The sequence below is a fragment of the Mercenaria mercenaria genome, chromosome 16 (genome assembly GCF_021730395.1).
Source record: "Mercenaria mercenaria strain notata chromosome 16, MADL_Memer_1, whole genome shotgun sequence".
In the NCBI taxonomy this organism is placed as follows: Eukaryota; Metazoa; Mollusca; class Bivalvia; order Venerida; family Veneridae; genus Mercenaria; species Mercenaria mercenaria.
Window position 1 is genome coordinate 24,198,818 of NC_069376.1, and position 18,923 is coordinate 24,217,740.

An 18,923-nucleotide genomic window follows, 5' to 3' on the forward strand; every position below is an offset into this window, starting at 1 on the left:
CTACTTTCTCATTGATTTATCAACAACGTTTATGAATGGAACTGTTTTATGGAGCATTTAGTTTTGTTAGGCTTGTAAGACTGAAATAAGTATTTTGTGATTTTCAGATTTTTTTTTTCTGGAATCGAGTAAACTAGCACCCCCCCCCCCCCCCCCCGCACAAAGCCCTTGGAAAACATACATATACAGTTGAAACTTGATATCTTGAACTCGCTTATCTCAAAATTCCGGCTTTTTTGAAGACATTTTCAAGTCCAGTCCCAAAAAACTTGTTCAAAATATCATTTTCTGTTGAATTTCAGTTACCTCGAGGTAAAACGCATGATCCCTTGGAATTCCAGATACCGAGTTTCAACTGTGTACATGAGTCCCAAGTCAGTTTAAAGTTTATTTTTCCAATTAAGGTAAAAATTTTAAATCTGAAATATCCCTAAAGTTCTTTGAAAATTGTCAGGTTTGTACAGAAAATTATAGGAAATAGGATTCAGAGTATTCAAATCTCAACAACAAGCATTTTTTACTTTCTTTATGAAACAAAGATTTTAACAAATTTTTTTCTGGCCAATAATTAAATAGTCTGTAAAGTTCTTTCATTCAGACTGCAATTTTAGTAGTGAAACAAAAAGCTTTTTAAACTTAATATTACTTAGAAATAAAACCTGATTAAAGAAAACATTTATTATTTGCAAAGAAAAACACACACAAAACTATTTAATAGTTGGCTCAAAAACTATATTACACAAAGGTTGGTGAAAACAGATCTATACGCTTTCTAACATTATCAAAACTTCACATATATATTTTATTGTTATGACATAAATCTAAATCAAATGAAAGTATATGTCTGAAAACACAAACTTTACAATAATTTTCATTAAGACTGTTAGAAAACGGCAAAATAGTCTCTTATACATATACTTCATCACCAGTGAAACTATTCTATAAAGTTTAAAAGAGTTTTTTTTCCCCCAAGAACCGGCCACCACGAATTAACTGACACAATATTTTTTAATCATCACAGTGGTAACTGACCAAACAAATATTTTCATTTCTGAATCAGTACACTCATTCCATAATTCAAAAACTCTTAAAGATGGTGTCTCTATTTCACAAATTTTTCTATTTCTGTATTTCTAACAATACATTTGACCCTAGCGTGTCATTTTGCTACTGATGTTCCTTATTTAAAAGATCCCAAACATGCAGCACATATTTTGCTTGAGACTTTTCTGTTGCAAAGGATGTGAGTTCAATTAGCAACTCTTTGGAAAATGAACATTCCATGATCCTATAAGGGAAGCCTTATTTAATCAGTTGAAAAAAATGTTGAACAATGATTGACTGACAAATCGTTAACAAGAGGACCATGATGGCCCTGTGTCGCTCACTTGACTTAAAGTGTTTGACCTTGTATAAATGTTATAACAAACTGTTTCATGACAGGTAACAATTGCATTCAATTCGAAATGGAATGAAAAGACAGGTTTCATGAAGATCCATTTAGGTTTCTCTACCATTTAACTTAGTGATCTAGTTTTACACTCTAAATACCAAGTTCTGAATCTGACCTAGTTTTCATTATAACAGTCTAGTCAGGTTTCATATGATATGAGCCGTGCCATGAGAAAACCAACATAGTGGCTTTGTGACCAGCATGGATCCAGACCAGCCTGCGCATCCGCGCAGTCTGGTCAGGATCCATGCTGTTCGCTAACAGTTTCTCTAATTGCAATAGGCTTTGAAAGCGAACAGCATGGATCCTGACCAGACTGCGTGGATGCGCAGGCTGGTCTGGATCCATGCTGGTCGCAAAGCCACTATGTTGGTTTTCCCATGGCGCAGCTCATATCTAGTGTTCCAAGGTTATTCTATGACCTGATCTGCTCACCTATTTGTTAACCAAAGGTAATAAAATTTCAATCTTAATCTAAATTGTATTAAGACAAAAATTCTGGTAATGTTCCATATCATTTAAGTAGAAAATACTACCCCATGTGTTCATATTGTCATTCTATAACTTGACTTAAAGATCCGTTTTCAACTCCTGGTAACCAGATTTCATTCTTGACTTGTCTGATAGTTAAGTTTGTCTATGATTACATCTAGTTACCTTGCTTTGGACAAAAGATGACCCAGTGTCAAACTTGACCTAGTTTCTTAAAGAAAAATGATCTTACCAAGATAAATAAAGAACAACAGAAAATATGCCCTTTTAAGTGTTAAAACTGGACCTAGTTACGTAGTTTTTGACCCATGTTGATACGTATCAAACTCATCTGAGATGTTTGTATAGGTAAAGGAACTTCATTCGACTGGACCTAAATTGTGAACTCAAATTGTAACTTTTGCATCTTTCATATAAGCTGATTTTAGACCATAGACTATAAAGCATTCTTCCATGATTGCTTTATTCTTTTCAATTTATGCGAATATTTTGTATCGTTAGCAAAATGATATGACAGATTTATACTTTGAATCACGGCAGTATCTGCTACCTAGTGGACCACTCCTAATTCCTCTGAACTGGCAGACTTTTGTGATTCTGAAATCTGTGTCAGCTTTTTCTGCTAAGACTTTTGAATCTGCAATTTTGACAGTCTTATTTTTTCCAGTGCTTCGTAAGTTGACTTTGGTATTGTGTCTCCTTCAACAGGAAGAAATGGTATAAGTCCATTGGTTAATATGCTCTTACTGTCTATTTTCTGTAAATAAGCCACCTGAAAGAGAGGAATACCAATGTATGCAGCTATAATAATGATAAAAAATTACTGGGCTTTCATGCAAATCCTAACTTTTGCCAACTATAAGTTACCTACAGGTCAAATTTCATTAAAGCATATCCATCCTAACTTTGGCCTTACTATAAGTTACCTACAGGTCAAATTTCATTCAAGCATATCTATCCTAACTTTTGCCAACTACAAGTTACCTACAGGTCAAATTTCATTCAAGCATATCCGTCCTAACTTTGGCCATACTATAAGTTACCTACAGGACAAATTCCATTCAAGCATATCCGTCCTAACTCTGGTTTTACTACAAGTTACCTACAGGATAAATTTCATTCAAGCATATCAATCCTAACTTTGACCTTACTACAAGTTACCTACAGGTCAAATTTCATTCACGCATATCCGTCCTAACTTTGGCCATACTATAAGTTACCTACAGGACAAATTCCATTCAAGCATATCCGTCCTAACTCTGGTTTTACTACAAGTTACCTACAGGATAAATTTCATTCAAGCATATCAATTCTAACTTTTGCCTTACTACAAGTTACCTACAAGAAAAATTTCATTCAAGCATATCAATCCTAACTTTGACCTTACTACAAGTTACCTACAGGACAAATTAACTTTGATCTTACTACAAGTTACCTACAGGACAAATTTCATTCAAGCATATCAATCCTAACTTTGACCTTACTACAAGTTACCTACAGGACAAATTTCATTAAGCATATCAATCCTAACTTTTGCCTTACTACAAGTTACCTACAGGAAACATTTGGTTTAAATATATGAATCCTAATCCAAGTCCTCCATTCTCCTCCCTATCAGTCCATCACTTTGTAATTTTGAACTAGATGTGTGTTCATAGGACACAGGTACCCTAACTTCCTGTCAATGTACATGGTTTCCAGACTCTATGAAATATCTTTAAGATATATGCAAAACAAATTTTTAAGCACTTTATGTTCAAACTGCACATGCTTATTAATATACCTATAATCCTAGGCCAAACACTTGCCGAGATACATGCTACAATAACTTTTTGGCCCTTTCTATGCATCTTTTTGACCAAGTTAAGGGTCATAAAACTGTGTCTGGCTGTGTGAAAACCCAATTAAATCAGCAGGTGCACAACTTTACATGCCAACTAAAAATCCTGTGACATGTATGTCACAAATTCTGACAGATGGACAGACGGACGGAAAAGGGTAACTCTAAGTGCCCCTAGTCAACTAGTTCCCTATGAATAAGAATCATTTCCCAGTATCCTACCAAAATTTGCACATGCTCCCACCCATAGTTTCATTAAACAAAACAAACTTATTGTTTTATGTTTTTCTTCAAGTAATTTCTTACAAAACTGTGAAGAAAATGTAAGGAAAAAATCCGTAGAACTCTTTTTAATAATTCTTTTTAGCTCACCTGAGCACGAAATGCTCTAGGGTGAGCTTTTGTGATTGCCCTGTGTCTGTCGTCCATCCGTCATCAACAATTTGACTGTTAACACTCTAGAGGTTACATTTTTGGACCCATTCTTAATGAAACTTGGTCAGAATGGTACCCTCAAAATCTTGGATGAGTTCGACATTGGGTCATCTAGGGTAAAAAACTAGGTCACCAGGTCAAATCAAAGGAAAAGCTTGTTAACGCTCTAGAGGTCACAAATTTGGCCCAATCTTAATGAAACTTGATCAGAATGTTACCCTCAATAGAATCTTGGATGAGTTCGATACTGGGTCAACTGGGGTCAAAAACTAGATCACCTGGTCAAATCAAAGGAAAAGCTTGTTAACACGCTAGAGGTCACATTTTTGGCCCAATCTTAATGAAACTTGGTCAGAGTGTTATCCTCTATAAAGTCTTGGACGAGATTGATATTGGGTCATCTGGGGTCAAAAACTAAGTCACCAGGTCTAGTCAAAGGAAAAGCTTGTTAACACTGTAGAGGCCACATTTATGATTGTATCTTCATGAAACTTGGTCAGAATGTTTTGATGAACTCAAGGTCAAGTTTGAAACTGGGTCATGTAGGATCAAAAACTAGGTCACCCGGTCAAATCAAAGGAAAAGCTAGTTTACATTGTAGAGGCCACATTTATGACCATATCTTAATGAAACTTGGTCAGAATGTTCATCTAGATAGTCTATAGGTCGAGTTCAAATCTAGTTCAGGTGGGGTCAAAAACTAGGTCACTAGGTCAAATCAAAGGAAAAGCTTGTTAACACTTTAGAGTCCACATTTATAACTGTATCTTCATGAACTTAGTCAGAATGTTAAACTTGATGATCTTTAGGTCAAGTTCCAATCTTGGTCATGTCGGGTCAAAAACTAGGTCACTGGGTCAAATCAAAGGAAAAAACTGTTAACACTTTAGAGGCCACATTTATGACTATATCTTAATGAAACTTAGTCAGAATGTTAATCTTGATGATCTATAGGTTAAGTTCAAATCTGGGTCAGGTGGGGTAAAAAAAATAGGTCACCAGGTCAAATCAAAGGAAAAGCTTGTTAACATTTTAGAGGCCACATTTATGACTGTATCTTCATGAGGAATCAGAATGTTAAAGTTGATGATCTTTAGGTCAAGTTCAAATCTGGGTCATGTTGGTTCAAAAACTAGGTCATGGGGTAAAATCAAAGGAAAAGCTAGTTAACACTTTAGAGGCCACATTTATGGCCATATCTTAATGCAACTTGGTCAGAATGTTAATCTTGATGATCTTTAGGCCAAGAGGTCAAGTGAGTGATACAGGGCCTTCATGGCCCTCTTGTTTATAAAAGATATCTGAACCTTAAGCAATGAATATACATATTGTCATGTCTTAAAGTAATAAAAGGGATTATTACATATCCCTTCCTCAAATGATGTAAGGAACTGGCATCATATTTTTCATACATCCATTTGATCAAGGTTATGTCAAAAAACAGAAACCACTATTCAAAATATACCTGTTTTCGTATGTAAGCTACCATAATCTCTAGATGTGAAGGGTCAATATCGGGTTTGTGGTTAAATAAGGATCGCCAGAGAGCACCTGCCAGATGTCTGTCCGTTCCAAGTAAACCCTGTCAACAAAATTGTGCAGACATATATCACCAATAGTTTAAGCAAATTCAGTAGATTTATATCCCAACTAAATAAGTTGTTTTGTGAATGAGGGGACTATTTCTTGAAAGATAATTGATTTCCAAATATAAAAAAGTTATGTTATAAAGGACCATGCAATGGTCTGTTGGTTCTTATCCTTTACAAATGCAAGGGGAACAACTCTGCCCTATAGTGATCTATATTTGTAGATCCATCAATAGATTACTTTGTTTTGTGAGAATCTACGGACCGCAAAACATTAAAGGGCAATAACTCTATTTAATGAAGTGATCGTCAGGAAATTGTGCATGCATCAACAGCCTATAGTGACCTGGGTCAATGGAATATACCATCATGTGCTAATAAATAATTATGTGAGGTTTAGTGATTCTTGCTAAACTACTTTTTGAAAAATAAGCATTTTCAATATGGGCCGATGCACAGGACGGCAGGTTGGACAAACAGCAAGACAGAAATCGCCAAAACAATATCCCTCAGGAATAATAATAAAAGTAAAATTAATGTCATATTCATATCTTTTGTACTTGCACATAATGTGTAACAGAAAATATTTGCGCCGCACCATGAGAAAACCAACATACTGCGTTTGCGACCAGCATGGATCCAGACCAGCTTGCGCATCCGCGCAGTCTGCTCAAGATCCGTGCTGTTCACTATCAGTTTCTCTAATTGCAATAGGCTTTGAAAGCTAACAGCATGGATCCTGACCAGACTGTGCAGATGCGCAGGCTGGTCTGGATCCATGCTGGTCGCAAAAGCACTATGTTGGTTTTCTCATGGTGCGGCTCATTTTTGACTCACATCTTACCTCATCATAATTCATCAAAGCAGCAAGAAACATCTGATGCAGCATCTCCAGTTCATCTCCTTTCACCATAATCTTCAGTTCTCTCTGTAGGTAACATACCAATATTATATTCATCCTTAACCTTTACTCTACAAAATTTCTCAAATGGACTGGTCTATCATTTAATTTGGGCAGTTGGTACCATTTATTATTCGAAGGGGTGTTCCCTGAAAATTTACTGACTGGACAGCGAACAGTGCAGACCAAGATGAGCCTGCATGGATGTGCAGGCTATCTTGGTCTGCATTTTTGTAAAGGCGGAATCTCTTGCCACCAGCAGGCTAAAGGCTAATTGACAACTTTGTAGAAAAAGCACAGCCTTTCTACACACAATTCATTATCAAACTAGAGATGCTTTTGAGAAAAGCGCATGTCTCCCACAACTGCCTTGTTTGTCTGGACTGTTCAGACGAATGGTTCCTATCAAAAATATCTAGTTTGTCTAGATGGTCTAGATGAGTGGATCCAATCAGTAATTCAAGAACCTTAATTCAAAAGTGCCTTGGCGGATTTGGCTAGTTATCGAACTTGGCCAAGGTCTCATGGTCAAACACATTTTGTTCAAGTTTGGTGAAGATTGGATGAGAAATGTTCGACTTAGAGTGCGGACAAGCTTTGTGACAGACACACAGACTGGAGTAAATCAATATGTCTCCCACACCACTGTGTGGTGGGAGACATAATAAGCTTGAAAAAACATACATAAACAAACAGTCATATTCAGCACTGGAGAGCTTGCTTTAAATAATAATAATATCCAATACTGTATCCAATTTTTGACTACAGTCTAACCTGCTCTAACGGTCACCTCCGATCAGCGGTCACCTCCGTTCAGCGGTCATTTTATGACGCCCCCGACGGATTTTCCTCTATTTTATCACTTTATTCAGCGGCCACCGAAATTGCCTCCCGATCGCCGTTTTTGACCCCTTTTAGCGGCCATTTTTCTTCCAAAACCAATTATTTTTAGGCGATAATTGCCGAAGATACCCGATTTTTGAGAAGCACGTGATTGCTAAGTTTCGCGTGACTTCACCACAAGAATGACAAAATGACATGAGCTTCTCAATTAAAACTGATAACCAAAGGTGTAATCCCCTTTTTGTTATGATCAAACGGCCAACTTAATTATCGGCAATTAGGGTCACCTCGTGTCAATTTTGTTGTTCACAGTGTGATCTCGGTTAAAGATAATACTCGATTACTAATTAGTAGCATAATATTTGTGATTTTTTTATACTTCTGTCATCAAAATACTATTAAATTTATACGAAATTAATTGTGTTTGAAAAAATATAAACCACTAACTTTTACGGAACGTAACGGCAATCTTAGATTTTAGCGTAGACAATAAGCGCGGAGAGCAGCTTCCCTTACCAAAATGGCGAAAATTGTAAACAAACTTGTTTAGAAGTTGGAAAATTGTCTGTAACAATTGTTGTTGTAAAAAAAAAACACGCCGGAGTTTTAGATTGCTAAGAAGACCATTCGTATTGCGAAAGCAAATGCACGTCATTGTATCCGGGTAAAATAATAATAGTAAAACCGAGAAAGAAATGGGCCTAAAGGCTAAACTGGTCAGAAGTCTGAAAAATACATATACTGGCTGCACCTCCGATCAGCGGTCACCTGGCTTAAGCGGCCAAATTGTCTGCTTCCCTTGGCTGGCTGCTTAAGACAGGTTAGACTGTACTGAAGTCAATTACTTTCATTTTCTAGTCTTTATGTAACTTTTCCTGAGGTTTGGAACTTGAGGTTAAAGTTTCATATATTCTAGTTTGACTGTACTGAGTACTTAAAAATGATCTCTCTGCAGCTTTGGTGTCTTACATGACCATACAGTTACAAGTCTGGGTATCTGTGACTGACGGATTCAGATTATTTATTTCAAAATGCTAGTCCTTCACCACAGTAGATTCTAAATACAGCCTGGCACTGACATTTTTTCATGTGAAAAAGTACATAAGCTGTACTGTCGGGGATTTGCCATTCTACCCAAGCCCGAAACAGTGCAAACAGTGGCATATGGGGGTCTTCCTCCATCATAACAAGCTATAGAATAAACCATAAATAATACCTAAAACATGTTGATATAAATCAATAACCAATTAAACAATGTCAAGCTCAAATGTCCAATCAAGCACCTGTAGTGCAAATAGGTTGCATCGATCAAATACACAAATACTGCCCTTTGTTAATATCATACAATTCAAACACGTTGCATATCATATACTAATTGCCAGAACATGTTTGAATTTTCTTGGCATATCTTTATCTTGTATATAACTGGAATTCAAGCTCAGTGTATGATTTTACCCCTATCACTTTTGATTTAGCTTTCATGTCTGTGATGAAGTTTTCTGTAGTTTCATTCCTCACAAGCCTAGCGTCCCTTCCCTCTGTAGACAGTCGTACCATTAATAACCTAAAACAACAAGTGACATTTATTCAATGGGAGGTACAAAATATCATACTCAGGGTGTAAAACTGTATTTGCCTGCTCATTCTGGTGACTATGGTACTACAATAGGATGACTGAAACTTCCAATTCACTCAACCTACTTGTTGAGAGCATTTTGAAACAGTACATTTACAAAATTCATCAAGATATGTTCTTAACTTTCTTGCCAAATACAATAACGATATAATTATGAGTAAGTTAAACTGCATAATGATCATGATAAACAGGAGTTAACAGTTGCATAATAATTGCTCAGTTACAACTATAAGAATCTTTCACTGGCCGGAGGTGCGGATGGAAATATTTAGCTTGAAGGTAACTGGTGGAAACGAGGCCCTGCAGAGTTACTGCGAAAACAGTGAAACACTTGCTGCCAGCAGGCTAAAGATTAACCAGGACAGAAAAAATTACTTAAATTAGTGACTGTTCTGTAAGGCAAGCTGATTTTACTGGCTACTAGCCCTAAAATGACAGCTGAAAGTGGAAATAATAATTTTACTTTGTTGATAATTGTATGGTACTGAATATACAACTTTCAATAAGGACTGGAGATATCAAGATTCAAAACACTGCACTAATAAACAACTTCACATATAACACATTTTTACAACAATTAAAAAACCTAACTTCTGAACCAAGTATTATTAAGTGTAGCAAGGCACTCTCAGTCATCTATTAATCTGTAGTCTAGAGATGTGTACACTTTATAAATCTTTTAATAAAACACCTGATTATCAAAATTAATAAAAAGAAACTGAAATCAAGACATTTGCTTAACTACAGCTATTCTTGTAACGAAAGAGTTGTTTCAGAGTCAGACTTTGAAAGATGTAACCAGTGTTTACCCTTTACATTGAACAATCAAATATTCCAGTGAGTTAATCACAAATCAGAGAAAGACACCTACCAAATATGTAGCGATGTCAATTTATGCCAGGTTGCCATTGTGTCAGGGAGATCAATATCTGTGAAGAAATAGATAAGCAATTACTGTTACCAATTATAATAATACATTACATTTAAAACAAGAGCTGTCACTATTGGTGACAAATGCTCCCAAAGTAGGCCCAAGAATGCCACAGTTGTATTCGCAAGAAATCACATATCATTTTGAGACCTTGACCTAAGAGGCCTCGGTTATAAGTGTGACGCATCTTCTCAATATCGTAAACATTTGTGTCAAATTATTTTCAAATCCCTTTAATGGCAGAGTTATGGACCAGACAAGAAACATCTTTGACTTCTAAGTGTGACCTTGACCTTGGAGCTAGGGGTCTGGGTCTTGCACATAACACCTCATCTCATTATAGAGAACATTTATGCTAGGTAATTTCAAAATCCCTTCATCAATGGCAGAGTTATGGACCCGACAAGAAACAGACCATGTTAACCTTTGACCTCTAAGCGTGACCTTGACCTTGGAGCTAGGGGTCTGGGTCTTGCTCATGACGCGTCGTCTCATTATGGTGAACATTTATGCCAAGTAATTTCAAAATCCCTTCATGAATGGCAGAGTTATGGACCGGACACAAAACATACCCTGTTAACCTTTGACTTGTGTGACCTTGACTTTGGAGCTAGGGGTCTAGATCTTGCGCATGACATGTCATCTCATTATGGTAAACATTTATGCCAAGTTCTTTCAAAATCCCTTCTTGGATGGCAGAGTTATGGACCGGACATGAAACAGACCATGTTAACATTTGACCTCTAAGTGTGACCTTGACCTTGGAGCTAGGGGTCTGGGTCTTGCACAAGACACTTCATCTCATTATTGTGAGCATTTATGCCAAGTTATTTCAAAATCCCTTTACTGATGGAAGAGTTACTGCCTAGACAAGAATTTACCGGACGCATGCACTGATGGACAGTGCGATTTTAATATGCCCACCTTTGGGGGCATAAAAAGAATTGTATGTTGCATGAAAAATGTTCATTGAAAGATTAAAAATGGTGATTGGTACAACTGAAGTATGCTTTTAAAAGGATATAAACAAGAGCTGTCCCAGGAGACAGCGTGCTCGACTATTATGATGCTGGATAGCGAAACTGGCCACATCTGAGGAAACTGGAACTGGAGCTTAATGACTCCAGTGGTGGATGAAGATATTGCACAATTGCTTGAGTCTGTGTCAAAAATATTAATAAAAGAGGTAAGGATAAAGTGTATCAAAACACTGTGTATCAAAACACTATATAAGTATAATTCTAAGCAAAAAGGGAACATAATTCATAAAATATTGGTGCAAGAAGTATGCACCTTGTGTCATATGATGTGGGTGATGATGTGGAACAACTACTTCAAGTCTGAATCAAATGCATTTAGTTATAACTGAGATTTAGTGAAAATTCATCAAAATTAACCTTTAATTCTAAGAAGAAGGGGGCATAATTCATGAAAAATTGGTGCCAGAGTTATGCACCTTATGTCATATTATGTGGGTGATAACGTGAAAAAACCATGATTGTAAGTTTGAATCAAATCCATTCAGCAATAACTGAGATAGAGTGAAAGTGTATCAAAACTTTAACCTGAAATTCTAAGTAAAAAAGGGGGGAATAAATCATGAAATATTGATGCAAAAGTTATGGCCCTTGTGTCATATGATGTGAGTGATAATGATGAATAACTATTTTTAAGTTTGAATCAAATCCGTAAATAATAACTGAGATATAGTGGAAGTGCATCAAAACTTTAATCTGAAATTCTAAGTAAAAAGAGGGGTGGGGATAATTCATTAAATATTGGTACCAGAGTTATGGGCCTAGTATCACATGATGTGGGAGAGGATGTGGAACAACTACTTTCAGTCTGAATCAAATCCATTTAGAAATAACTGAGATTGAGTGAAAGTGCATCAAAACTTTAACCTGAAATTCTAAGTAAAAAGGGGGGATAATTCATGAAATATTGGTGTGAGAGTTATGGCCCTTGTGCCATATGATGTTGGTGATGATGAGGAATAATGGTATTAAGATTAAAGCAAATCTTTCAAGTAATTACAGAGATAAGGAGAAAAAAAGAGGAAGTGTAAAAAACTTAAACCACGGTGGGGACCCGGAAAGACGCTGACGCTAACGCAAGGGTGAGTAGGATAGCTCTCCATATACTTTGTATAGTCAAGCTAACAACTGACAAGATATACAACCAATTTTAAATATTAGAGAATGTGCTGAGCAAAACAAAAACTAGATGCCAACGGGCAATATGTCAATTCAGGCAAACATTTATGCCAAATAAAAAAGAGTTTGCAAAAAGTTACAATATAAGTTATTTAAAGTACACCTGAAAATTGGATGTAACATGCATGTTGTACTCAGAAAAGTGGTCTTGATTTTTCCCTACGACCAGTAATAAAAAAGTTACAAATATAAGCTATTTGTAGTAACAACAAAGGGAAGTAATTCTAGGATCTTGCGCATGACACTCCATCGCATGATGATGAACAATTGTGCCAAGTTACATCAAAATCCCTCTATGCATCAAAAAGAAATGCTCCATGCATGAAGAAGAAATGCTCCGGACAAAATCATTTTTGAATTTGACCTTTGACCTGTAAGTGTGACCTTGACCTTTGAGATAGGAACCTGGGGTTTGCGCATGACACTCAGTCTCACTGAGGTTATCATTCATAACAAATATAAACAAGATTGCTCCATGCATGTCAAAGTTATGGTCCAGACAAACAAATCCGGACGGACGCACGCACATACACCGAACAGACATTTGGACAACTATGTCTTCGCTTCCGCAAGCGGGCTCGACAATAATGAGACATTAACACTAGATTTGTATATTTGTAAATCAGAGTGCAATAAAAGTTCTAGATATTGCTTTTCTTAAAAAAAAAAAAAAGAATGTCTCACACCACTTAATACACAGATATTGTAAAATGCCACACTGTAAGGTCCATAACTCCACTGAAAATCAGTGAACCATTACATTTCAATGATATACACAACTAGGCTTGGCACTGCTCACTCTTGTAAACTTTGGTGCAATTCCAACCAGTGGTATAGGAGAAGCAGCAATTACATGTTAGATTTTGACATTTGATCATTAAACAAGAACTTGATGATTATAATATGCAAAACTACGCTTCACACTGATATGAGGCATGGTAAACTTCAGCCCAATATTACAATTCAAATAGTGTCAACACTGTAAAATACAACAAATCGAGGGCGAAAAATCATTGCACTGGAACATGCCTGTAATATGCACAATATGACTTCAGGGCTCTCGCGAGTGGGCGACTTGAGTGAAATAGGCGCTCTAGAACTTTAAACTTCGCTCAAATCTAACCTCAAAGCGAAATGCAAGTCGCCCGATTTTCTTTGATTTCCACACTCGCTAATTACTGCTACCCGGACTGTTGACAATTTGCACGGTGTCATAAATGAGTGTCGAATACACAAACACACGCCGGTAGCATAATTTAAGCTCCGCCTACCTCAGGTACTTGCGAGATTTTCCCGAGAAGTGTGAAATCGAATCAAATTATCCGGTACACCAGTCTATTGTGTTAAGCCAATCAGTGCTGCGTGTATGTCTTTGACACCTCGCGTTAATTGTCAACATGTTCGAGTGCAAAAAAAACAAACAACACAATGTTTTATTAAAGAAACTGCTGATTAACCATGCGATTAATTGGAATATGGTACACAAATATTTGTTATCTATGATAAAAGAACGACATGTAATGTATTAACTACGTTAAATTGACTTCCATCGATGAATTTATTTGAATTTATGTATTTCTAGTTTACACATTTTACTTTCAGTTTTATAATTCGAGTGAGATACTGACATTCCTCAGTGAATAACTCGGTGCAAAGAGCTATAAAAATAAATACACTTCTACTTCTTTGCTCGGTGTTAATAATAAACACTTCATATAAGATATAACCAAAATTCGGCAGGTTACATTTACAGCATCGGCTTGAATTTTGAAAACTACTTTTTTTCAGAATTTTGTAATGAAAGGATTACCACTGTATGGGAAATGATCTAACTAAGAAAATGAATGATCACATCAATGTTTTTTATCAAGAAACAAGAAAATTAACAGCCACCTTTCGAATCACTCAACATCATATTGCGGTAGAAAAAGTCTTCCAACTTCTCCCTAAAGTCTCCCACTTCTCCCTAAATCAGCTTGAGGGAGAAGTGACTTCTCCCAAAAATTTGGACCTAGCTAGACCCCTGGACTTGGCAATGATCAATCCTGTTTGGTGAAATCCACCCAATTATTCAAGTGAAGTGGCCTGAACATTATAAAATTTGACAAATCAAGGACTATAACTCTCCTGGCATTCACTAGAATGGAACATGCCGATGATATGCACAATATGGTTTGACAATGATCATTTTGTGAAGTTTCATGAGATTCCTCCTGGTTGTAACTACAAGGTAAAATACAACAAATCAAGGGCAGTAACTCCTCTGAAAAAATGCTGAACTGGAATATATGCTGATAATATACACAATGAGGCACTGATCACTCCTGTAAGGTTTGGAAGAAATCCAGCCAAAAATAATAATAGAAAAGTGGTCAAAACATCATCAATGACCGTAACTCCACTGAAAATCACAACACCTGTACGTGACAATAATACCTATAACAAGGCTTTGCAATGAACACTTTTGTGAAATTTGTGTAAATCCACCAAGATATGTCAGAGGAGTTGCTTTAACCATTTTCTTTATATAAAGACAGACAGCACCAAATCAATATGTCTTCCCCACTACAGGGGAGACATAATAAAGCTAGAGTAATGTTTCCTTGGTGCTGCATTTCCTGGCAGTGTACAGAAAATTCATTCAATGTGAGGGAGCATACAAAGATAGACAATGCAGAATATTCTGCATAGTGGTTTTCAAGAAGAAGATTTTTTTAGAAAAATGTTGACGGACACACGACACACATTGAGCGGTCACAAAAGCTCACCATGAGCCTTTGGCTCAGGTGAGCTAAATAGACAATGCAGAATATTCAGTATTTTTTTCGAAATTATAGCTGAGAAAATACTTGACAGACAGACAGAGAGAGGTACATATGGAAAACCAATATACCATCCTCAACTACCCTGGTGGTAGAAGAGTGAATAACAAATTACTTACAATCATAAATTCTGTTATATCTGGAAGCTTCTACTGCTGATAGGTAAAGCCGGAAACCACTGTGCTGTAATGTCTAAAATGATTAAAGTATAATACACAATTATACTGCATTGTATTGTGTAAAATCATAATGTATATATCTAGCCAGAAACCACTGGACTATAATGTGCATCATTGTGCATTTATGTCTAAAATGATAAAAGAAAATGAAATGAGTGTAATTCCTAAATTGACAGCTAGCAAGAAAACATTTTACTATAATGTCCATAACTATAAAGTGCAATGACCAGCTAGCAAGAAATCACTGTGCTCAGCACTGCTGTAATGTTTCAAATGATACAGTGCAGTGAAGAGCTAGCAAGAAATCATTGGGTGAAGAGCTAGCAAGAAATCACTGGGCTGTAATGTTTCAAATGATACAGCACAGTGAACAGCTAGCAAGAAATCACTGTGCTGTAATGTTTACAATGATACAGTACAGTGAACAGCTAGCAAGGAATCACTTGGCTGTAATGTTTACAATGATACAGTACAGTGAAGAGCTAGCAAGAAATCACTGCCCGTCCCTAGATTTGCCACCTAATGCCACTGGTTGCCACTTATTTCCATGGTAAAAGGGTGGCAATTGGTGGAAATAGGTGGCATTAGCTGGCATTTGGTGTAATTCAACTCTTCTTTCCACATATGTGGTAAATTTGCCACCAAATGCCACTTTATTTTGGTGGCATTTAGGTGGCATAAGGTGTAAATTTGAACATAGTTTTTCTTTATGGTGGCAAAAAGGTGGAATCTGGTGGAAAGTAGAACATAGTTTTTTTTCATGGTGGAAATTGAGTGGCATTAAGTGGAAAATATGGACTTTTCTTGGTGGCAAATAGGTGGAAAAAAACTTAGAAATTTTTGTGATGTTTGATTTAAAAGCAAACTGTAAGACATTGGATTACCATGTACAAAAATCTTTACATGGACTCAGGTTGGAATCAAGGTATAATGGACACTAAATTTCAAACTTCAGGCCTAATTGACACGGACCCTGACTTTGCTCCACATTGAAAACAGCTCGCAGAACACAAAATGCCCCCACCCCCACCCTTGATGCATTCAGTAACTGTACAAGAAACAGAAATCATTTGGTCACTGTGCACTGGCTTTTGATGTACTGACCTCAAATCAATAATTATGGGTCATTTACAAGTCAAAAGTTACTTCTGTATCAAATGTGATCTTAGACCAAAGCATTCTCTAGGGCAAAAAATGTTCTAGCGTTCAAGGTCAGTGTGACCTAGACCTTTGACCAATTGACGTCAGACCTCAGAATCAATAGGGGTCATCTGCTGGTCATAATCAACCTCCCTATTTAGTTTCATGATCCTAGGTCTAAGAGTTCTCAAGTTAATATCTGGAAACAGTTTAACTGTACCAGGTCACTGTGAACTTGACCTTTGACCCACTGAACTCAAAATCTACAGGGGTTATCTGGTAGAACTTTATGACCAACCTTCCCATTCACTTTCATGATCCTAGGCCCAAGAGTAATAGAGTTATCATCTGAAAACTGCTTAACTGTTCCAGGTCACTGTGATCTTGACCTTTGATCTACTGGCCTCAAAGTTAATAGAGGTCACTGCTGGTCATGTCCAACCTCCATATAAAGTTTCATGATCATAGACCCAAGTGTTCTTGAGTTATCATTTGGAAACCGATTGGTCTACATGCCGAACAACTGACAGACTGACAGACAGACTGACCGACATCTGCAAAACAGTATAACCAGGCTCCTTCTTCAAAGGGTTTCGTTAAAATGAGAATACGTCTAGCTGTCTCCAGCTGGACAAAAATAATATTCAGAGTGGTATACAGAAAATTTGAACTTTGGTTATTTTGTGAGACAGAATATTTATTATTATTTATTATATCTTTGTATTATATTCAATGTATCACTGTAAATATTAATAAGTCACTTTTTCAATTAACAATTCTGAAAGACAGAAAAAAGGTGGAAAATAGGTGGCAACTAGTGGAAATTGGCTGTACTGTCCGAATCTGAAAAGATCATTTTTGAATGTGTCTACAGCATATTATTTCTGCATGAGTGAAAGTTGGTTAAAGATAAGATTAATGAAAGATCAAGTTACAAGCTCCCACACTAATGTATAGAAACAACCCCAGGTGGAATTTGTGTCAGTTAAGATTCATATATGCAGGCAAACATCAGGTCAGATGCAAAGAAATAGTTCTTGCCTTTTCTCTTCATTAATTGAGAAAAAAGAAGTGTATATAAAAAGGATGCTTTTACAATAGCTTTTCAACATAAGTATTTGACACATTCTTTAGCTGACCAAAATAGTGTATGTGTGGAATCAATTTATCTGTGTAGTAATACCAAAATTTGAAAACTGGCATTTGATGAGTCAGTCAGGGAGAAAATGGAAATACATTGTGAGAGGTAACAATATTATACTGTTTATTTTTTTTTTTAAATTATTACTGGCTTTAACATTGTCTTACTTACTAAATCTTAACAAATACTGCTTGAAATTAAAATCAATAAATCTCCTTTTATGTCTTGGGAAGTTTGGCAGATGGATAAATCCCAGATAAATTTTCTGGAATATGGCTCAATCATGTTTATAACAGTGCTTGTAAAATTGTATCATTTTGTAATTATTTACATTATTGATTAGCACTTAGGGTACAATATGTACTTTAAACTGTTCATACCAGGAACCTTCTGTGAAAAAAGTGCAACTTTGTGACATGATCTGCCTGCCTGACTGTATACCTGAGCAGCATACAGCTTATTACTGCATGAAAGAAACATATCAAGATCATTCTGAATCAGGTAAATATTATATGTTTTTATAAAAGCTAACATATAACCCTTTACCACACAGAACAGAAGCCAAAGTAACCTCTTTTACACAACACTGATAAGTGATAATCAATAATCTATAATCGGTATATGGCTGATAAAGGTGACTGTCTTATCTGAACAGAGGTGTTGGCATTATTTTGTGATTACACACACTTATGTTAAAAATGTCATTATTTTAATATTTTCTGTAAGTTTGACATTATTTTTGTCAATATAAAGTTTATAGCAATTTAAATTCTCTTTCCGATGATACAAAATTTTTTGTAGTTTCTCTTTGAGTTTCGAAGATATAAAGTGTTAAAGTACGGGAATATATATTTTTAGGCATAAAATTCTGTTTTGGATTACTTTCACATTGAAATTCATATACAATTTCATTTCAAAATGATGTTTGAAAGTTTGATTTATAGTTAATAGACTTATCTTCCGAATCGGAATCAGTAAGTATTTATTTAAAACAACAACCATCAAACTGAATAACACTACAAAAATAACGGATCGTAAAATTTCTGAAAGTGCAAAAAGATCGCTGAGATCGAGACTCGTAACCGACTACAGTATTCTTGTGCTAAAAATTAATATATTTTTAGGATAATATTACGTAATATTTTGATGATCAAACGTCGGTACATCACGGGTGACTTCCGCTGCAATTAACTCTTGGGGTGTCATAAAATATTTGAAAGCCGCGGTCCTTCTGTTTTGATTAACACTTCCCGTTATGTAAGGCCATAAATTCCAAGCCATCGTATACACAAATTGTTGTTTAGG

At 36.1% G+C, this 18,923-nt stretch overlaps 1 protein-coding gene across 2 annotated transcripts in view; it reads right to left on the reverse strand.

Moving 5' to 3' along the window:
- Positions 1–511: 511 nt before the first annotated feature.
- The window catches only part of LOC123540437 (ubiquinol-cytochrome-c reductase complex assembly factor 1-like), a 31,262-nt gene continuing 12,850 nt past the window's right edge, over positions 512–18,923 (reverse strand). For both annotated transcript variants that reach the window (XM_045325467.2, XM_053526398.1), the window contains exons 4-9: positions 15,278–15,350; positions 10,061–10,118; positions 9,009–9,117; positions 6,654–6,737; positions 5,686–5,802; positions 512–2,717 (exon numbers count right to left, since the gene is read on the reverse strand). In XM_045325467.2, the coding sequence (XP_045181402.2) occupies positions 2,568–2,717; positions 5,686–5,802; positions 6,654–6,737; positions 9,009–9,117; positions 10,061–10,118; positions 15,278–15,350 (591 nt within the window). In that variant the 3' untranslated portion in view covers positions 512–2,567. The remainder of the gene's footprint in view (positions 2,718–5,685; positions 5,803–6,653; positions 6,738–9,008; positions 9,118–10,060; positions 10,119–15,277; positions 15,351–18,923) is intronic.